The sequence below is a fragment of the Leucoraja erinacea genome, chromosome 1, assembly GCF_028641065.1.
Source record: "Leucoraja erinacea ecotype New England chromosome 1, Leri_hhj_1, whole genome shotgun sequence".
Lineage (NCBI taxonomy): Eukaryota > Metazoa > Chordata > Chondrichthyes > Rajiformes > Rajidae > Leucoraja > Leucoraja erinaceus.
In genome coordinates, this window is record NC_073377.1 from 109246172 (window position 1) to 109268041 (window position 21870).

General features: G+C 44.0%; 1 protein-coding gene across 1 annotated transcript in view; it reads right to left on the minus strand.

The window, feature by feature from the left end:
* Positions 1 to 267: 267 nt before the first annotated feature.
* The window catches only part of mttp (microsomal triglyceride transfer protein), a 47979-nt gene continuing 26376 nt past the window's right edge, over positions 268 to 21870 (minus strand). Inside the window, exons 6-18 of the mRNA XM_055641192.1 lie at positions 20148 to 20287; positions 18502 to 18652; positions 18176 to 18333; positions 14581 to 14749; positions 12206 to 12313; positions 9760 to 9972; positions 7343 to 7554; positions 6301 to 6398; positions 5432 to 5553; positions 4314 to 4541; positions 3400 to 3524; positions 2291 to 2461; positions 268 to 447 (exon numbers count right to left, since the gene is read on the minus strand). Of these exons, the coding sequence (XP_055497167.1) occupies positions 282 to 447; positions 2291 to 2461; positions 3400 to 3524; positions 4314 to 4541; positions 5432 to 5553; positions 6301 to 6398; positions 7343 to 7554; positions 9760 to 9972; positions 12206 to 12313; positions 14581 to 14749; positions 18176 to 18333; positions 18502 to 18652; positions 20148 to 20287 (2061 nt within the window). The 3' untranslated portion in view covers positions 268 to 281. The remainder of the gene's footprint in view (positions 448 to 2290; positions 2462 to 3399; positions 3525 to 4313; positions 4542 to 5431; positions 5554 to 6300; positions 6399 to 7342; positions 7555 to 9759; positions 9973 to 12205; positions 12314 to 14580; positions 14750 to 18175; positions 18334 to 18501; positions 18653 to 20147; positions 20288 to 21870) is intronic.

A 21870-nucleotide genomic window follows, 5' to 3' on the forward strand; every position in this document is an offset into this window, starting at 1 on the left:
TTCATTCATAAGGGCTTAAAAAATCGCAGCAACAGACAGGCAGACAGAGAGACCACTTTTCACATTTAGAATGACTCCCCTAGTTACTGGGCATCTGATGCCAGCTTCCTCTAATCTCTGGTTTAGTTTTATTTCTGCATCTTCCCTCTGCAGCATCTGTGTTGAGTGACAGATTGCTTCCTTTTATCTCCCCCCCCCACCCCCCCCCCCCCCCCCCCCCCCCCCCCCCCCCCCCCCCCCCCCCCCCCCCCCCATCCATCCCCCTTCTCATAAATCACATCTCAGAACCATTCTGACGAGTCCGCCTCCATTGCAAACACCCTTCTGCACATGTCTGAGTTGTCCTGGTGGAGAGGAAATTCTGATCCAGGTACCACCGATTTCCTGCCTTTCCGAGAGGTGTAGGATTTTCCTGATGATAAGCTTTCATACTTGGTCACCAATTGCCTGTAAAAGTCAAAAGTTCATTAGCAGAGTTCCCTGGCGTCCACATTGCAGAAGTCAATACCCGCTTGCTTCAAAACATTCAATCAAGATGTGTATTCTGGAATTCTAAAAGAGCCTTACAGCATTGAAACAGGCCCTTCGGCCCAACTCGTCCATGCCAACCAAGGTACTCCATCTAAGCTGGTCAAATATGCTCATGTTTGGCCCATATCTTCTAAACGTTTCCTAACCATGTACCTGTCCAAATGTCTTAAATATTATTATAATACCTGCCTCAACTACCTCCTCTGGCAACTTGTTCCATATACCCACCCCCCTCTGAATGAAAAATTAAATCTTGCTCATCTCACTTGCACCTATGCTCTCTAGTTCGTTATTCCCCTACTCTGGGGGGGGGGGGGGGGGGGGGGGGGGAGAAAAGAGCCTGTGCAATCACCCTCTCTATTCCCCTCATGATTTTATACACCACTATAAGAACACACCTTAGCCTGCATACCAAGGAATCATCATATCTGTCCAACTTCTCCCTGTAGCTCAAATCTTTGAGTCCTGGCAGCACCCCTATCACCCCTATAAATGTTCTCTGCACTTTTTTCCTGCTTATTTAAATCATTCCAATAGCAGGATGACCAAAACTCACCAAACTTACCATCTTGTACAACTGTAGCATAACCTCCCAACCTCAACCCTGTCAGCGTACCAACAGACCTCTTCACCACCTTATACACCAGACACAGATAATGAAAGATTACCAAACAGAAACTGTAACTCTTTCACCCAGATGCCATCTGACTTACTGACTGCTTTCAGTATTGTCTGTTTTACTCCAAATATCCTGGACTGTTGTATGGTCCTTGAATCGCATTACGATCGAGTTCTACCACTGGCAGTAAATGGCACACAAAGGAGGGCCTTCTCTACAGGTTTCATGGCGAAGTCAATGTAAGTGTGCGTCAACCACTTATAATCACCAAATTAACTCCCTGTCACAACACCATCACCAGCACAGAAGTATGTAATTGAGCCCTACTGCTCCATGCTTGTGTTTATAATCAACCAGGACCAGACTCGGGAACAGCTTCTTCCCCTGTTATCAGGCTTCAGAACCTTTCTGAAGCCTGATAACATAAGCTAGAGTACAGTCCAATTCACCTCTACCCCATTGTGAATATTAGACTTTGTCTATGGAACTGGTGCACTACAATGCTGAGAACTATATTCTGCACTCCATATCTTCCCCTTTGCCATACTTATTGTACTTTACTTTAGATTTGAGAGATATAGTGTGGAAACAGGCCCTTCGGCCCACCGAGTCAGCGCCGACCAACGATGACCCCATACACTTGCACTATCCTACACACTTTACAATTTACAGAAGCCAATTAACCTACAAACTTGTAAGTGTTTGGAGTGTGGGAGGAAACCAGAGCACCCGGAGAAAACCCACGCAGCCCCAGGGAGAACGGACAAACTCCATACAGACAGCACCCATAGCTAGGATCGAACACGGTACTGTACTTTCCTGTACTGTAAGGCAGCAAATCTACCGCCGCGCCACAGTGTCCTCTGAGTTTTTCGTGATTGTTTTTATATACAGTATTGTATTATCTGTTCTCATACAAAAACAAAGCTTTTCACTGCATCTCGGTACACATGACAGGAATAAACCTAAACTGCTGGAAAGGAATTTCTTATGCATTCGTTGTTGGATTTACTTGATTTTAAGTTCATAGCTCCAGTCCCATCAACAAGTTTAAAGACAGTTTTCCCTCAAGCTACCCAACTGAACCTCTTTGTAACTTTAAAACATTCATTGACAAAATGGAATTAACTTGCTTCTCACCTGAAAGGAAACTGATCTTTGACCATCTGCATACAGACAAGGAACGGGTACTCAGAGAACTTCACCGTGGAGACGAAATCGAGCAAAGCCTCCGTTTCGACACTCACTTCCAGCCCGCTCCGCACAAACAATGAGTCCACCGTGACGTTGCCAACTACAACCATTGCACCCCTTGAGAGAAAATAGAAAAATTAAAAGTTACTATGTGAACAATGGAACATTATGCTCATTAACATCTTATTCATTTATACTTTATGTTAAATTCATAATATCATTAGACATGGGTGCCGAATTAGGCCATTCGGCCCATCAATTCTGCTCTACTATTCGGTCATGGCTGATTTATCTTTCTCCCACAACCATGTTCTCCTGCTTTCTTCCCACAATCTTTGATGCCCTTACTAATCAAGAACCTGGCAATCTCCGTTTTAAATATTCCCAATGACAGATTCACAAACCCTCTAGCTAAGGAAATTCCTCCTCATCTCCATTCCAAAATGATGTCTTCTTGTTCTTTATTGTTAACATGGAAGCTTCTCATGTTTCTGATGTATAAAGAATAGCAGGATGGTAGGAAGAGGTAGAACCATGGAGGAGGTTGAAAATGAGCATGGGATGTTGTCCCACTCACCTGATGTCCTCTCATTTTTGATTCCCCTGCCCTGGGTAACAGACTCTGTACATTCATCCTATCTATTCCCCTCATGATTTTATATACCTCTATAAGATCACCCATCAGCCTTCTGTGCTCAAAGGAATAACGCCCAAGCTCTCCCTATAGCTCAGTCCCTCGAGTCCTGGCAACATCCTCGTAAATCTTCTCTGCATTCTTTCCTGCACAATGTCATGCATTTATAGATGACCAAAACTCAACAGCGTACTGCAAGTGTAGCCTTACCACTGTCATGTACAACTGTAACATAATACCCTGGTGGGCCAAAGGCCCTGTTTCCATGCTTTATCGCTAAAGTCTGAAGCTAGATGTGAACTGCTTAAAAGGTGGAACAGATTGTAGGGAGCCACTCAACTGCCTTCTGTTCCTGTACTACCCCAATAAGCACCACCTGATGTAAAGCAGGGCACAGGGAGGAGTGAAGCCTCATTCATACCTGTTACTGACGGTGGTTTTAGACTCTCGGTACCATAGGCTGAACTCCATTCCACCTGAGATATCAATGGCCAAACCCCCTTGGAAATCCACGGCTGCTCTCAGTCCTGACTGTAATGGAATGACCTGAAACAAAAATAAATTGAGACTTTACTTTAGACTTTAGAGATACAGCGTGAAGACAGGCCCTTCGGCCCATCGAGTCCACGCCGACCAGCGATCACCCCGTGCACTACCCTACAAAGTAGGGACAATTTATAATTTTACCAAAGCCAATTAATCTAGAAACCTGCACATCTTAGTACAAACCGGCGCATCCATAATTATATTAAAAAAAAGTAATATGGATATTTCTTGATAATTAAAACAAAACTTTAGTATAGTTTGGACATACAGAATGGAAGAATAAAGAATAAAGAACGAAGAAGATTAGACTTTATTGCCTTCCATCACAGTGAGGAATGTGGGAATCCGCTGTGGGGGATGTTTATGTTGACTTTTATGTGGTTGTGTGTCTTGGTGCTTTTTCTGGTGTGACTGTATGGTAAATTGAGTTGCACTGTACCTTAATTGGTACACGTGACAATAAAATACCTTTGAAGCAGGCCCTTCAGCCCACCAACGATCACCTGTTCACACTAGGTCTACGTTATCCAACTTTCATCCACTCCCTGCACACTTAGAGCAATTTACAGAGGACAATTGACTTCAAAACCCACATATCTTTGAGCTGTGGGAGGAAACTGGGACACCCAAACGAAACCCATGCATTCGCAGGGAGAACATGCAAACTCCACACAGTCAGTGCCTGAGGCGAGGATCGAACCTCAGACTCTGACGCTGCGAGGCAGCGGCTCGACCAGGCGCACCACTGTGTCGCCCTAAAATGAAAGACTTTGTGAGACAAACAGATACCTGGGAATGATCGATGAGCAGAATGAGCCCTTTGACCACATTCATTGGCTCGCTGGTCGTGGTGAACATCTTGGCCATTAAGTCGCTGTAGCCTCGAAAGAAGTTGACAGGCCTGAGCTGGACATCAAACAGCACAGCGGACATACCGGCCAGGGACTCGAGATTCTCCTCCCCTTCATCTGGTGCGGCAGCTATTAAACTCTCCAATCCCTGAGCTTCAATCACAACCTGGGGAAGAAAATCACAGGAAATCGGCACTGGATAACTCACGCCGTTTAAATGGAATGCAGACAAAGTTTATCATCATATAAACTGAGTCTAGCTTGGCATCATGTTCAGCACAGACACTATGGGCCGAAGGGCCTCTTTCCATGCTGTACTGTTCTACGTATAAACAAATAACGGCCGATGCTGCTTAATACACAAAAGGGCACAAAATGCTGGAGAATTCAGCGGCTCAGGCATCCTCCATTGCCAGAGTGAGGCCACACATATACTGAAGGAACAGCACCTCATATTCTGCTTGCGTAGTTGAATTCTCCAATTTTAGAGAACCTCTAACTAACCCTACACCCTCCCCCCCCCGGGCCCCCGTTCTCCCCCCAAACAGCCCCCCCCCCCCTCCTTTCCCTCCCATGTCCCACCTGGACTTCCACTTATTTCTCCCCTCCGCCTCCATCCCTGCCACTTTCCTCTCTGGCATTACAATCTGCAACTCTTCAATCCTGTCTCACACCTTTTCCTGCCCTTTGTTCCAACTTTCTGCTTATCACCCCCCCCGCCCCCCCCACCGTGTGTATATCCACCTATTACTTGACATTCTTTATCCTGCCTCTACACTTTTCCAGCTTTCCTCTCCTCCCCCCCCCCTACAATCAGTCTGCTGAAGGGTCTCAACCTGAAACGTCACCTATCCATGTTCTCCACAGATGCTGCCTGACCTGCTGAGGGACTCCACCGCTTGGTGTCCTGTGCTGTTCTAGGTTCTCTGTGAAGGCTGCCAGTTCCACGGTCACCCCGAGGGAGGGCTGCATTGTCCCTGGTCAACACAAGGGGTTCCAGCCATTGTGGGTGAACAACTCCACCCAGTGAGAATCAGAGCGTGCAGTTCCACGTACCTGGGTAGCGTGCAGTTGTGATTCCTGGCTGAGGACAAAAATGTTCATGTTGCTCTTTCTCAGGATGCCCGAGCCAGAGTACAAGATGTCTAGGCTGTAGGTGGATGTAGAGTCAGTGCCCTCTGAAACACAAGGAATCCCCAGTGAATCATCCCACTGCACAGACAATGTGCAAACTGGCATGGTACAGTTATGTGACATGCAACACAACACCAAACCATGCTCACAGGTACAGGTTCACTCGGTCTTTAGTTTTCTTGCGGTTGCTGACTTATGTTGCTCCAAGGGTGACAGCATAAGGGTCCCACCCTCTCGCCCTCACATCCCAACCTGCCAATACTCTTGTGTGGAATTTAATGCAGCACAGACAGGAGCTGTGATGTTGTCTAGTGCGAGTGAATCACCTCAATTTGCTGATGAATTCTTCTGACCATACATTAACTCGCCTCCAACCCGTGCCCGTCGACTTCTCTCTCCCTCTGCCTGGCCTGGCCAGAAGCCAATTAAAACATTCTCATCCTCCAAACTTGCCCCTCTGTGTCATCACAATATCCTTGATCCCATAACTCAACAAGATCTCCATTCCCCTCTGGCTCGGGCCTCTTTGTATCCTAAATTTAATTGATCCAACTACAATGGACAGGCCTTCAAGTGGCAAAGCCATTGTCTCTAAATTACCCTCTTAAACCCCACCATCTCCATTTATTACTGTCCTCCTATAAGGTGATCTTTGAACCCTTTGAGACAGGCTAAACTTGCATTAATTTCAGTACCAAATGGACAATAATCCCTTCAGGCATCAATGGATGTTTTATTACGTCAAAGATTTAGAAGTTGAAAAAAAGCCAGCAATAGATGGCTTAACATACGTTTCATGTATCCCGAGTAGGCCGATGAGGAACCAATCTTGGCGAAACGGTCGTAGTTGTGGACAGCGGTGTCTTGCAGAACCGTCCACACCATGTCACTGCAAACAATAAAGTAAGTAACAGGTTGTCTTTACATTTAGCCAAATGCAAGATCTCGACCATACTGACCATACTCAAAAATAAACTTTGAGCTAAAGAAACATAAAATTAAACTATGATAAGTTTTAAGGCAACCTGGGTACATGATCCTCATGACATTTTTTTTGTCTGAATGGACTCAAGGAAATGATCACAGCCTAAATCACATGAAGACTCCAGCTTAGCTTCCGCCTTAGATCCTATTTACCGTATAAGGAAGGATCCTGACGTCAACTCTGAGGAGAATTCCACCACTAATGAGAACGAAGGCAGTGGGGTGATACATGATGACGAGGTGTGCTTTAAAGTGTCAAAAGTACCGGCAACTTTAATAGCAGCCTCAGAAAACTGTTACTAAATTAATTTAAATAGGATATTCCTTTGTAGAATCGTTAATATACAAAAGTGTCCCAAGTTGTTCATGGAAATATAATAGTTATATAGGAATGGCACAGTGGCATAGCGGTGGAGTTGCTACCTTACAGCACCAGAGACCTGGGTTCAATCTTGAATGTGGGTGCTGTCGGTATTGAGTTTGCACGTTCTCCCTGTGACTGCGTGGGATTTCTCCGGATGCTGTGATTTCCTCCCACATTCCAATGACGTTCAAATTTGTAGGTTAACTGGCTTCTGTAAAATTGTAACTTGTCCCTGGTGTTTAGGATAGTGCTAGTGTACAGGGTGATCACTGGTCAGCACAGATGCAAAAGGCCTGTTTCCACACTATATCTCTAAAAGAACCAAACGTTGGTCAGTGTCATGTTCCTGTCCTTTGGAGAGTGTGTCAATTAATCCTTTCTACATGTCCCCCCCCGATCCTCTCTTTAAGTGTTGAATCTGTTTCTGGCAGGCTTTCAGATCACATAAACTCACTGCTATGCTAAAACACAAAATTCACATCTACCTGCCCGGAAGTTTAAAGCGGAGAATATCCTGAATCTTTGCGAGTAAATATTTGCTCATCTCAGGCACCAGTTCGCTGATGGAGAGGAGAATGTTTTTAACCTCCATGTATGAGGGGTTGTTGTTAATGATGACATCGGCAGCAGCCACACGCACTGTCTTCTCATGGATTCCCTGGCTTTGATGGTAGATCCTGTTCATCACCTTTTTCACCTGGTCAGAAACAAAACATGACAGAGAGTTCCTCTAACAACACCTCCTAAACACATCACTCCTGATACCAAAAGGTGTATAAAATCATGAGAGGATTTGCGAGGATTTTGCCATTGACCCGAGGGCCTGAGCTATAGGGAGATGCTGGGCAGGCTAGGACTTTATTCCTTGGAGCTCAGACAGCTTATAGTTGATCTTATAGAGATGTACAAAAACACGAGGGGAATAGTCAATGAGAATGCACAGAGTCTTTTATCCATCGCAGGGGAATCAAGAACTTGACGATATAGGTTTAAGGTTAATGGTGGAAAGATTTAACAGGAACCTTAGGGGCAACTTTTTCCACTCAGAAGCTGGTGGGTATGAGCTGCCAGCAGATAGTTGGGGCAGGTACTATAACAACATTTAAAAGACTTGGACAGGTACATGGATAGGAAAGGTTCAGAGGGGTATTCACCTGACATAGGCAAATGAGACTATCTGAGATGGGGCATCTTGGCCAGTATGGATGGGTCAGGCGGAGGGGCCTATTTCCTTGCTGTAGGACTCAGAAAAAGGACAAGAATAGCAACTGTACGGAAGTACCACAAAAGTGCCAATAAATCTTGACTTGGAAATGTATCACTATTCTTTCAATGTCAACAGATCAAAATTTGAGATTGATCTAATTGGCAGATCTTCACTGGAAAGATTCAAGTTGTTCAAGACAATGACAGGCCATCACCCTCCTATGGGTAATTTAGGAATGGCCAATAAATGCTGAGTTAGGATGCGCGCAACTGTATAGATACAAAGTGCTGAAATAACTCTGGAAAACATGGTTAGGTGATGTTTTGCATCAGAACCCTTCTTACACCAGGACTTTGTGTCTTTTTATTAAAAAAACAGCATCTGCAGTTCCTTAGAGTCATAGAGTCATTAGAATCAAACAGGCCCTTCGGCCCAACTCGCCCACACCGGCCAACAATGTCCCAGCTACCCTAGTCCCACTTGCCTTCGCTTGGTCTAGAACCCTCCAAACCTGTCCTATCCATGTACCTGTCCAACTGTTTCTTAAATGATGGGATAGTCCCAGCCTCAACTACATCCTCTGGCAGCTTGTTCCATACACTCACCACCCTCTGTGTGAAAAAGTTACCCATCGGATTCCTATTAAATCTTTTCCCCTTCACCTTGAACCTGTGTCCTCTGGTTCCCCTACTCTGGGTAAAATACTCTTTGCATCTATCCAATCTATTCCTCTCATGATTCTGTATACCCAATAAGATCTCCCCTCATCCTCCTACGCTCCATGGAATAGAGACCCAGCCTACTCAAACTCTCCCTATAGCTCACACCCTCTAGTCTTGACAACATCCTCGTAAATCTTTTCTGAACCCTTTCAAGCTTGACAATATCTTCTATAACATGGTGCCCAGAACTGAACACAATATTCTAAATGCGGTCTCACCGACGTCTTATACAACTGCAACATGACCTCCCAACTTCTATACTCAATACTCTGACTGATGAAGGCCAAAGTGCCAAAAGCCATTTTGACCACCTTATCTACCTCCAAGGAACCATGCACTTGTACTGCTTGATCCCACTGCTCTACAATACTAGCCAGAGGCCTGCCATTTACTGTCTAGATCCTGCCTTGTTCAACGTCCTAAAATGCAACACCTCACACTTCTCTGTATTAAATTCCATCAACCGTTCCTCCACCTACCTGGCCAATCAATTCAGATCCACGTACCTGCCCAAAATGCATGTTAAATGTTATGATAGTACCTGCCTGAACTATCTCCTCCGGCAGCGCATTCCATATAACCATCACCCTTTGTTGCCTTTCCGGTTCGTATTAAATCTTTCCCCCTTACCTTTGACCTATGTCCTCTGATTCTCGATTCTCCTACTCTAGGCATAAGACTGTGCATTTACCCCATCCTTTCCCCTCAAGATTTTATACTCCACATCTTTCAGCCCTCCAAGGAATAAAGTCCGAGTCTGCCCTCTCCCTACAGCTCAGGCCCTCGAGTCCTGGCAACATCCTCGTAAATCTTCTCTGCACCCTTTCCAGCTTAACATCTTTCCTATTACGTGGTGACCAAAACTGAACACAAGATTGTAAATGTGGCCTCACCAGCGTCTGTAACTAATGGTCCACCAATGGTCCTCTGGGTGTTAACATTCTATGAGTGTGATAATGATGTGGAATCTCACCTCCTCTGTGATGAATTGCTGCTCATATTTCTGGATAGCAGAGACTGCAATGTTGCTGTCAGGTCCAGAGCCAGCCTCTGCATGTTTCAGTAAAATGGGAACTGCGTCAGGAAGGAGGGCGTTCTTCAAAGCAAGAAGGTACATCAGAATCTCAGATTCCTTTGTCGCTGCTTTTGCCCCTTCCATTATCATTTCTTTTGCTTTAATCACTATCTGAAATGGAAAAAAAAAACCAACGTCAGAGACTGAAATTTAAAATACATTATTCAATATAAACTCCATCAGCTTAAGAAATGTCATAAGTGATAGGAGCATAATTAGGCCATTTGGCCCATCAAGTCTATTCCGTCATTCAATCATGGTTGAACTATCTCTCCCTCGAAACCCCATTCTCCTGCCTACTCCCCATTACCCTTGACACGTACTAATCAAGAATCTATCTATCTCTGCCTTCAGAGATAGATCCATTGACTTGGCCTTCACAGCCTTCTGTGAATTCCACAGATTCACCACCCTCTGACTAAATACATTTCTCCTCATCTCTTTCTTAAAGGAACTCGCTTAATTCTGAGGCTATTACCTCTGGTCCTAGACTCTCCCACTAGTGGAAACATCCACTCTATCCAATTGAATATTGAATTGAATATTTATTACATGTCATTTGAACCTCAGTGAGGCTCAAACAAAACTTAGTTTCAACAGCCATACAACCAGAGACAATTCTTACAAGACATACAAACAATTCAATTTACACAAACATCCATCACAGTGAATCTCCTCCTCACTGTGATGGAAGGCAAAGTCTTATCTCTCCCCTGCACCATTTTTCTCCCGATGTTGAAGCCCCAGGCGGGCGATGATAAGTCCCACGGCCATTTTAGGCCGCGCCGGGCGATGTACGGCCCTGCTCCAGGCCCAAAAGTCACAAAGTTGCAGCCCCCGTCGGGCGCTGGAATGTCCCACGGCCATTAAACCGCGCCGGGCGATGTACGGCCCCGCTCCGGGTCGTTCCAACCCCGCAACACGGGCTGGAGAAGTCGCGTTGCGGGTGCTCCAAAAAGCGGTCTCCACCCGGACCCGCGAGCTCCCGATGTCCCAGTCCACAGGTTTGCAGCTGGAGCTGGAGCTGGAGCTTCCAAACACCGCGGTCGAGCCGCAGCAACGAGCCACCACCGCTCCCCACGCTCCGAGGCCGGCCAGCCCCACGATGGTGAATAGTTCGCAGCTCCGCAGACTCCGCGACTGGAGCCCCCAGGTCGTTCCGGCTAGAGGCCGCTCCATGGTGCTAGGCCCCAACGACAACGGAGACCCGACAGGGAAAAGTCAAGTCTCCCGTACAGGGAAGAGAGTTTAAAAATGTTCCCCCTTTCCTCCCCCCACCGCCCCCCACATATACACAGTTAAAAACATTATAAAAAAACACAACTACATTTAACTAGACAAAAAAAGAAAAAAAGACAGACAGGCTGAAGGAGCCGCTGCAACACAGTCGCGCCGCCACACCCAAGCCTTTCACTATTCGAAAAATTTCAATTAGGTCCCCTCATCCTTCTAAACTCCAGCGAGTACAGGCCCATCAAACGCTCATCATATATTAACCCACTCATTTCTGGGATCATTCTTGTGAACCTCCTCTGGACCCTCTCCAGAGCCAACACATCCCTCCTCAGATATGGTGCCCAAAATTGCTCACAATACTCCAAATGCGGCCTGACCAGCGCCTTATAGAGCATCAGCATTACATCCCTGTTTTTATATTCTAGTATTCTAGCCCTCTTGAAATCATTGCTAGCATTGTATTTGCCTTCCTTACCACCAATTCGACTTGCAAATTAACTTTTTGAGAGAACTGGTTACCTCCGTAAACTCTCTACTCCTCCCTTCCTACAAGGTGCAACTTCAATCTTACCTCTTAGACAGTCATATTGATCATTTCCCAGTCAATAGTTTAGTTTTTTTGTGTACCGAGGTACAGTGAAAAGCTTCATTGTTGTGTGCTATCCAGTCAGCAGAAAGACCGTACATGATTGCAACAGGTTGACCACAGTGTACAGATACAGGATAAAGGGAATAACGTTTAGTGCAAGACAAAGTCCAGTAAAGTCTGATTCAAGATAGTCCGAGGGTCTCCAAGATGGTAGCCCTTTATGCTGTTCATAGTGCTTCTGTAGAACCACTTGCGATTTTCACTGCTTAAATGCCCTTTGTTGGGTTGTGCTCATCCAGAGAGTGCAGAGATTGTGAAAGGAACAAAGTAAGTAAACATGTGGAAGAAAAGAAAATATATTTTCTCAATGGCTTAAAATGGCTGGGAAAAGATTCACGGGGAACATATACATCAATATCGATTAGTTGATCACATAGATTGGCTTTCTGCTATAGACTTGATGTAATTCTCTCTCTGAAGAAAAACCACAGCCACACCAGAGTAATTCTCTGTACTCACCGGTAGTTCACACTGTCCTTTCTTGCAGAATTTTCTGACAAGGGCCCCGATGATAATAACAACAGTTTCTCGGATATCGTTACTCCCAATTTTTTCATTAAGTATTCCCTGCGATAAAAATAATTGACAGAAAACTCAAATATTAAAAGTGAACACAGTTACTATACATTAGTAGTAGGCCCCTCTCGGTCATGACTGACCATGGGTGATGCATCCTGGTCGGATGCAAGCCTGGGCGATGTCATATGGAGGACAGGCTGTTGCCCATGCAGCACGTCCCCCCTCTCCATGTCGCTGATCAATCCAAAGGAACAGCAGGGCCGTTACAGTTTGGCACCAGCACCGTCGCAGGAGCTGCCAGAGCGAGGTTGTAGACAACGACGAACTGCTTTAGGGGCTCCGACTCTGGATTTTCTTGAGGTTTACTCCAGGAGCCTTTTCCATGACTGGATATGGCCACAAGGCAGTGGAGGTTTTAAATCAGAGTTTTCCCTCATCTAGATGGACTGCCTTCCCAGGCTGACAAGCCCCATCTGCCCGAGACTCGTGGGGGTGGGAGCGTCTACCTTCCCGTGCAGGTCTATAGCACCTGCCCACTATACAATAGTAGAAACAAGGAATTGCAGATACTGGTTATACAAAATAAGACACAAAGTGCTGGGAATAACTCAGCTGGAGAACATGGATAGGTGACGACTCGGGCCTGCACCATCTGACGAAAGGTCGCAACCCAATATGCCACATATTCATGTTCCCCAGGGATGCTGTGTGACCCGCTGACTTATTCTAGCACTTTGTACCTTTATTTGTATATAATAGTGACTGGGTTAGAACAACAGCACATTGACAAGTGAAAGTACAACATTAGAACAATTATTTGACTGAAACAACTAACTTGGACATCAGGAGGGGGGTCCTATTGTTGATAACTTCAAGCTCAATTTGCTTAAATAGTACAATGAACCTCTGCCTCTCAGGTGGAAGTCCCGAGAGTTCACATTTAATCCTCAAATAAAACTTTCACAATGGTTTACCCGATCATTTTCTGGTCGGTGATCACACTACTGGCCGGTGACTCCAGAGCCGTCCTGAGCCCATACCTGCACTCTGACCTGATTGAACAAACCACTGGTGCTTGGGAATGCCTATAAATATCAGGCTTGTCTGCAGCGATCCACGTATCCCATGAACAGATGAAGATCTACATCTGATTTTCTTTTTAACAGTAAACCCTTAATATTTAAAAATCCTCATATTTCTACATTCAAGTGTAAGTAGCTTTAATACCTGATTACGCATAGTGTCATATAGTGCGGTAACAGACCCTTTGGCCCAACTTGCTCATGTTGACCAACATGTCCCATCTACACTAGATACTAGCATTTGGCCTGTATCACACTAAACCTATCCAATCCATGTACCTGTCTAATTGTTTCTGCCACAACTGCCGTCTCTGGCAACTTGTTCCATGTACCTAGCAACATTTGTGTAAAAAAGTTGCCCCTCACGTCCCTACTAAATTTTTATCCCCCCTCACTGTAAAATATGTTGTTTTAAGGTAAAATTGTGAAAAGATTGTTCTTTGGTAACATCAATCATTCAGTTAATAAGAAGAATCAACATTTTATTGTCATATGTCCCAAAAAAAACGATATTTTTTTAACTTGCAGCAGCACAACATAGTACTAACCATGATACTCAGAATGTGCGTTTAGTTTAGTTTAGTTTCTTATTGTCGGGTGTACCAAGGTACAGTGAAAAGTATTTTAGGTGCGACCCAGTCAACGAAAAGACTAAATATGATTACAATCAAGTCCACAGTGTACAGATAAACGATAACGGGTACACCATTTTGCGCTAGATAAAGTCCGATTACAGATAATTTAAAGGTCTCCAATGAGGTAAATGGGAGGTCAGGACCCCTTTCTAGTTGTAGATAGGATGGTTCAGTTGCCTGAACAGCTGGGAAGAAACTGTCCCTGAATCTGGAGGTCTGCGTTTTCAAACTTTTGTACCTCTTGTCTGAAGTGAGAGGGGAGAAGAGGGTGTGCTGAGTGTTCACTGAGGGGAGAGTATGCAATTATGTTGGTGCTTTGTGTTGGTGGGAACGAGATTAGGAGGATCACTTTCTGAGCCTGCAATATCTAATGTACAATCAAAAAAATCAAACTAATCGATGCCAAGATCCTAAACTTTGGTTAGCCTTACTGTTCAGAGGCAGAATGTCCAATTAGACAAAGGACATGACTCAAAGCACCCACATGCCATAAATCTTTGGTTCCAAGCGGAAGGCGATAAGTAAATTTAAAAGACGGTTAGTGCTGATACGTTGACAAATCTGACTGTGAACCAATTGTAGAACTGAAAATACTAACCATTAAGGCTTTGAGCGATTCTTCTGTGGGATGAGGGGCAAAACCAGAGGCATACAGGAACCTCTCCTGCAGGATGAAGCTGCTGTCATTTCGAAAATCCAGGAACTCCAGCATCGCTGCCAAAGAAGCAGCAGTGTGAGCAGAGGTTACAGCATCGACTAATTGGGGGCTGTAAGTGAGAGAAAGCAGGTGAGTGGAAATGTTTATAGACCTTTGCAAGAAGAGGCAAGTACAGTAAGTCTTCCTCGCAAATTATCTTTCTGACAGATTTTAATAAATACTATAATAGGCACCAATTAATTTTTTTAAATACATCATGGAAACAAGCCTTTCGGCTCACCAAGTCCACGCCGACCAGCGATCACCCATACACTACTTCTACCCTACACACTAGGAACAATTTACCGAAGCCAATTAACCTACACGGCTTTGGAATGTAGAAGGAAACCAGAGCTCCTGGGGTAAACCCACATGGTCAAAAGAAGAACATACAAAGTCTGTACAGACAGCACCCGTAATCAGGATCAAACCCGGGTTTCTGGTGGTGTGAGGCAGCAACTCTACCGCTGCGCCACCCTTAAAGGTTCTGAAAGAAAGATAATGCGTTTTCTCCCAAGTGCATGGTAATTAGTACATTGTGGAAACCAAACACAGACTCGGTGACTACTTAATGGAACATCTCCACTCAGTCTGTGAGAGTGACCCTGAGCTCTCAGTTGCCTGTCACTTCAATTCACCAACCTTCATTCACACTTACCCCTGTTTATAATGTCCCAACAAAGTCCAGTGTACACATAAGGAACAGCTCCTCATTCCTTGATGGGGCCTTATGTGGTCAAGAGTGACTTTAACAGTTTCAAATAATCAGCCATTCTAGCCATTTCCAATATTGAAGGGTCTCGACCTGAAGCATCACCTGTCCATTCCCCTCCACAGATGCTGTCTGACCCACTGATTTCCTCCAGCACTTTGTGTTTTGCTCAAGATATCAGTGCCTACCTTTTCTTGTATAGTTTAGAGTTTAGTTTATAAAGATACAGCATGAGATACAAAGATACAGGCCCTTCGACCCACCGAGTCCATGCCCACCATCAATCACCTGTTCACAGTATCCTTTGCTATCCCAGTTTCCCACTCCGTACACACTGGGGACAATTTACAGAAACCAATTAACCTACAAATCCGCACATCTTTTGGAGGTGGGAGGAAATCAGAGCACTCAGAGGAAATCCACAAGGTCAAAGGAAGAATGTGCAAACTCGGCGCAGACAGCAGCTGAGGCCAGGATCGAATCCGGGGTTCTGACACTGAGGCAGCAGCTCTACCAGCTGTACCACACTCATTTAGTTTATTTTTCTCTTTTCTGGTAATTTCAGGTATTATTCATCTCTTCCCATTTATACTTCCCCCAAATGTAACTTTTATTGTTCACTGCTCTGCACGATTCAAACAATTAGAGACAGACTATTAGATAGACACAAAATGCTGGAGTAACTCAGCGGAACAGGCAGCATCTCTGGAGAGAAGGAATGGGTGACATTTCAGGTCGAGACCCTCTTCATGCTCAGTCAGGGGAGAAAAAAATTGAGATATGGAAGGATAAGGGGTGAAAATGACAGATCAACGCAGAAGATTAAATCTCCCCTGGTCTCCACCTATCACAGACCTTCCCTCGTCCTCCCTGCCCTCTGCAATCTCACTTTCGCCACAAGTTTAACCTTTTAATTTCTAACTCCCCCAATCCTGACGATGGTCATGGAACTGAACGGAACCAATTGCTCCACAGATGTTACATAGTCTGCTGGGTATTTCTACACTCTTCTGTTTTTCTATGTGTGGATCCCTCTTTGACTACCAATATCACTCTGTTCCCAGAGATGACCCCCAACTCCATGTTTCATCTTGGCTTCAACTCATTCTTTTACCAAGATAGCAGGCCACTCCCTGCAATAGGGAGAATGGCCAAAATGTATGTTTCAGCAGTGGGGAGCTGGGTTTTGACTGGATTTGGAGGGACGGAAAGATACTGTAAAACATTACTCTGACCTGTCTTTGATAATAGCTTTAAATAACAGTATTGACAAAAAAAATACAATTACATATATCATTGATATGGTAAATTGCTCTGCGGTAGTTTTCAAACAAAATCTGATACAGAATAAGGAGGCACAGTGACAGATGTCTAATAGCTCAGTTGAAAAGAATGAGTGGTGGTAAGGTTTAGGAAACACCAAAGTCTAGAATGTAGAACACAGAACATTTCAGTGTGGGAACAGGCCCTTCCACTCAACAGTATTAGCGCTGAATATGATGCCAAGACCAACTCTTATCCGCCTACACATGATTTAGCACCTACTGAAGTCACAGCAGTAATGGTGCGGTGAGGTAAGTCACTGACTAGTTGGGCAAGTGCGCTGAGGAATGGTTAATGGAGTTTAATGCAGAAAAGTTACATTTTTGGGAAATCAAACCAGGCCAGGTTTGCATTTTGGGAAATCAGACTAGACCACCATTCACAGTGAATGTCAGGACATTGGGGTGTGTTGAAGAGTGGACGGATCTAGGAAAGCAGGTGCGTAGTTCCTTGAAAGTGGAGTCACAGGTAGATAGGGTGGTCAAGAAGGTTTTTGGCTCGTTAGCATTCATCAGTCAGGGTATTAAGTATAGAAGTTGACATGTTATGTTACAGTTGGACAATACAGAATAGAAATTAATAGAATGCCTTTTATTGTCATTCAAACAGACAAAGTTTGAATGAAATTTCATTCCTGCAGTCATGACATTACTAAGAAATACGTTGATGAAGTCACATTTAGAGAATTATGTTCAATTTTGGTCACCCTGCTTTAACAAGGATTTTGTTAAGCTGGAAAGAGTGCAGAGACAATTATAAAGATGTTCCCAGGACTTAAGGGCCTGAGCTCTAGGGAGAGGTTGTGCAGGTTAGGACTTTATTCCTTGGAGCGCAGGGATTGAGGGGTGATCTTATAGAGGCGTATAAAATCATGAGGGGAATAGATGGGATAAGTGTACACAGTATTTTGCCCAGAGTAAGGGAATCAAGCAACTGGGGATATAGGTTTAAGGTGACAGGGGAAAGACTTAATAGGAACCTGAGGGACAACTATTCACAGAGAGGGTGATGGATATATGAAACAAGCTGCCAAAGGAGGTAGTTGAGGTAGGTACTATAATAACATTTAAAATACATTTGGACAAGTACATGGATATCAAAGGTTTTGAGGGATATGGGCAAAACACTGGCAGATGAGACTAGTGGAGATGGGTCATCTTGGTCAGCATGGGCAAGGTTGAGATGAAGGGCCTGTTTCTGTGCTACAGTATATGACTAAATATGTTTCAGTGGTCAAAGGGGAGGTGTGAGGCCTGGAAGGGGTTTGTAAAAAACAATTGCAAACAAACATCTAGGGGTGTCTGCACAATATTCACATTGACCTGTATGCTAAGGATTTATCATCTGAAACGGCATCATTCTGCAAATGAAGCACATGTTCCTCACAAATGTGCTTTGTTCTCATAAGAAGAGTTACACATGCACGTGCATGAATGAGAAGCAGAAATATGTGCAACTCACAGTATGCTATCACTCTCATTTCTCAGGATTTGCAGGATCTCTTCCTTCTTAGCTTTTCTCAGAGCCTGAATCAAAGTTAAGAAGTTCCTTGAGGCAGGTGCTTTGGCGAGTTTCTCAGGCTCCAGCTGAATGCGAATAGACTGCCAGTATTCAGCAAGCTGTAAAGGCAAAGAGAAATTGATTGAACCTTTTCAAGGGATTACTACATGAATTTGACCGGCTGAAAAAGATCGAGAAAATATATCTTTGACAAACTCCATTCCAAACATAACATACTGGTGAAAGCATGAGGAATTTTTAAATATAATAACAGTTTGAGTACTTACTGAAGGACATCCTTTGCATCCTGCTTTGACGACTCCAGAAATCAGAGAGATGGGGACATACTTGGGATTCACCGAATTAATAAGACTGCTAATCAGATCTCCGTGGATTTCTTTCCGTCCGGGTGCTAGCATTAGAAACTCCAACTTCTGTCTAAAAGAAGAAATAAATGGTTTCACTGCAAGTATGACTGCAGTCCATGCTGACTGCAATACATGAATGGAATTCAAAAGAATACTAGAAATACTCATCAGGCCAGATAGTACCTGTGAAGAAAGAAGCTGAAAAATCTTATACTCTTTCTACTTCCACAGATGCTGCCTGACCTGATGACTACCTCCGGCTCTCTGTTTTTATTTCAGATTTCTATCCGCTGCAGGTTTCTGTTTTCGAGATACAGCACGGAAACAGGCCCTTCGGCCCACCGAGTCCATGCTGACCAGCAATCACCCTGTACACCAGCGCTATCCTACATACTAGGGACAATTTACAAATTACAGAAGCCAATTAACCTCCAAACCTGCACGTCTTTGGGATATTGGAGGAAACCAAAGCGATCACAGTCCGTGCAGACAGCACCCGTAGTCAGGATCGATCCTGGGTCTCTGGCACTGTAAAGCAGTAACTCTACAGCTGTGCCATTGTGTTGTAATATCCAATGTTTCACTCTTTCAAGGTATAAAGATGTTTTAGAAATGACTATTTATTTACCATGTGAGAATGTCTACTAATCTGAACCTCATTTTGTAACCATTTTTTACTAAGTTTTGTAAAGTTTCTATGGTGCACGAACCTCTGATCTGTCATTTTGTGAACAACGCAGGAACAACTCTACAGAAGCCATGGCATTGATTGTAGAGCACTTTGCAACATCCCCCCATCATCATAGAAGCTACAGAAATGCAACTCTTTGTTTTTTGCATTACCTATTTTTAGTCTCAGTTCCCTTGATATGGCTGAATTATGTTAAAAATATAAGAAAAGCTTACAGCATATATTTAGTCTCAAATCAGGCTTTTCTCCAGTAGATGAATAGAGAAAGTCTAGGCTTGCCTCAGGTTGCTGTGTATTGAGATAATGAATGACTAACATTTGTCTACCAAGTGACGAGAGAGGAAGCAGAGAAGAAGCTAAATTGTTCTCACTAAGAGGCAATGACAAATGGCTGATGTCTTTGATGTGTAAAATGCCTTGCACCAAATGTCCGATGTTTGTGAGGGAGGAAGTGACGAGAGAGGAAACTAGATTCATCTAAGGGGTATTAACAAATGGCCAATGTCTTTAATATGTAAAATATCTTGTACCATATGACAAAATGTCTTTGATGTGATGCATTCTGTAGAAACTTTGATTTTCCTGTACCTCTGACCATGACTAATGTTTGTGGAATGTGCTAAGGTGACAAAAAAACACTATATAATACGATGTAATTCTGTTATTCGGAGAAGTGGATGAGGACAGTGAAGTGTCTGTATTGCTCACTTGACTAGACTTCTCCCTCCCTTCCATCGGCCGATAATAAATAAAGTTTTGAACTAGTCTACTAAAAGTTTGTGAGTTGTCTATGTATTAAGAAGCGAACCTGTTTAGTTGTTATAAAAGTAACTTTTTCACCCTGTGTTCCCAAATATTAATATTGAGTGCTTACATTGATACAATTTTAACCGCAAGTTCTTGCCGAAGATTGAGAGATATCAGATAATGCTCCTCCGATAATACTGAATGGATTAAATTCTTCTCCATTACGTAAATGCTCGCTGATAGTGACGTGGTATTAACTCCTAAAACCTGAAAAATAAAATCAGTGCAGCATTACACTACATGCAGTAAAAACTTGAAAACTCTTCAGATTAGTGTCAAAGGTTTTCATTTTAAAATAACTGTATAAAAATTCCTCAGCAAGGCTACATAAAACATTTATTTTCCTCCATGGTTTAACAATGTGCTTAAATCTACACACTGTCAAGAATCAAGTCAAGAATCTTCTGGAATTTTTTGAAGATGTAACTCGGAAAATAGACAAGGGAGAGCCAGTGGATGTAGTGTACCTGGACTTTCAGAAAGCATTTGATAAGGTCCCACATAGGAGATTAGTGGGCAAAATTAGGGCACATGGTATTGGGCGTAGAGTGCTGACATGGATGGAGAAGTGGTTGGCAGACAGGAAACAAAGAGTAGGGATTAACGGGTCCTTTTCAGAATGGCAGGCAGTGACTAGTGGGGTACCGCAAGGCTTGGTGCTGGGACCGCAGCTATTTACAATATACATCAATGATTTGGATAAAGTGATTCAAAGTAACATTAGCAAATTTGCAGATGATCCAAAGCTGGGTGGCAGTGTGAACTGTGAGGAGGATGCTATGAGAATGCAGGGTGACTTGGACAGGTTGGTGGAGTGGGCAGATGCATGGCAGATGAAGTTTAATGCAGATAAATGTGAGGTTATCCACTTTGGTAGCAAAAACAGGAAGGCAGATTACTATCTAAATGGCGTCAAGTTGGGAAAAGGAGAAGTACAACGGGATCTGGGGGTCCTTGCTCATCAGTCTATGAAAGTAAGCATGCAGGTACAGCAGGCAGTGAAGAAAGCGAATGGCATGTTGGCCTATATAACAAGAGGAATCGAATATAGGAGCAAAGAGTTCCTTCTGTCGTTGTACAGAACCCTAGTGAGACCACACCTATTGTGCGCAGTTTTGGTCCCCTAATTTGAGGAAGAACATTCCTGCTATTGAGGGAGTGCAGCGTAGGTTTACAAGGTTAATTCCTGGGATGGCGGAACTGTCATATGCTGAGAGATTAGAGCAGCTGGGCTTGTACACTCTGGAGTTTAGAAGGATGAGAGGGTATCTCACTGAAACATATAAGATTGTTAAGGGCTTGGACACACCAGAGGCAGGAAACATGTTCCCGATGTTGGGGGAGTCCAGAACCAGGGGCCACAGTTTAAGAATAAGGAGTAAGCCATTTAGAACGGAGACAAGGGAACACTTTTTCTCACAGAGTGGTGAGTCTGTGGAATTCTCTGCTTCAGAGGGCGGTGGAGGCAGGTTCTCTGGATGCTTTCAAGAGAGAGCTAGATAGAGCTGTTATAAATAGTGGAGTCAGGGGATATGGAGAGAAGGCAGGAACGGGGTACTGATTGGGGATGATCAGCCATGATCACGTTGAATGGCGGTGCTGGCTCGAAGGGCCAAATGGCCTGCTCCTGCACCTATTGTCTATTGTCTAAGAGTGTTTAATTGTCACAAAATGCTGGAATAAAGTTGTAAAGGAGTAAATGCTGGAGTTTGCGTCTATCTTCAGTCTAATAAAAAAAATTACTCCAGCATTTTGTGTCTATCTTTGGTATAAACCAGCATCTGCAGTTC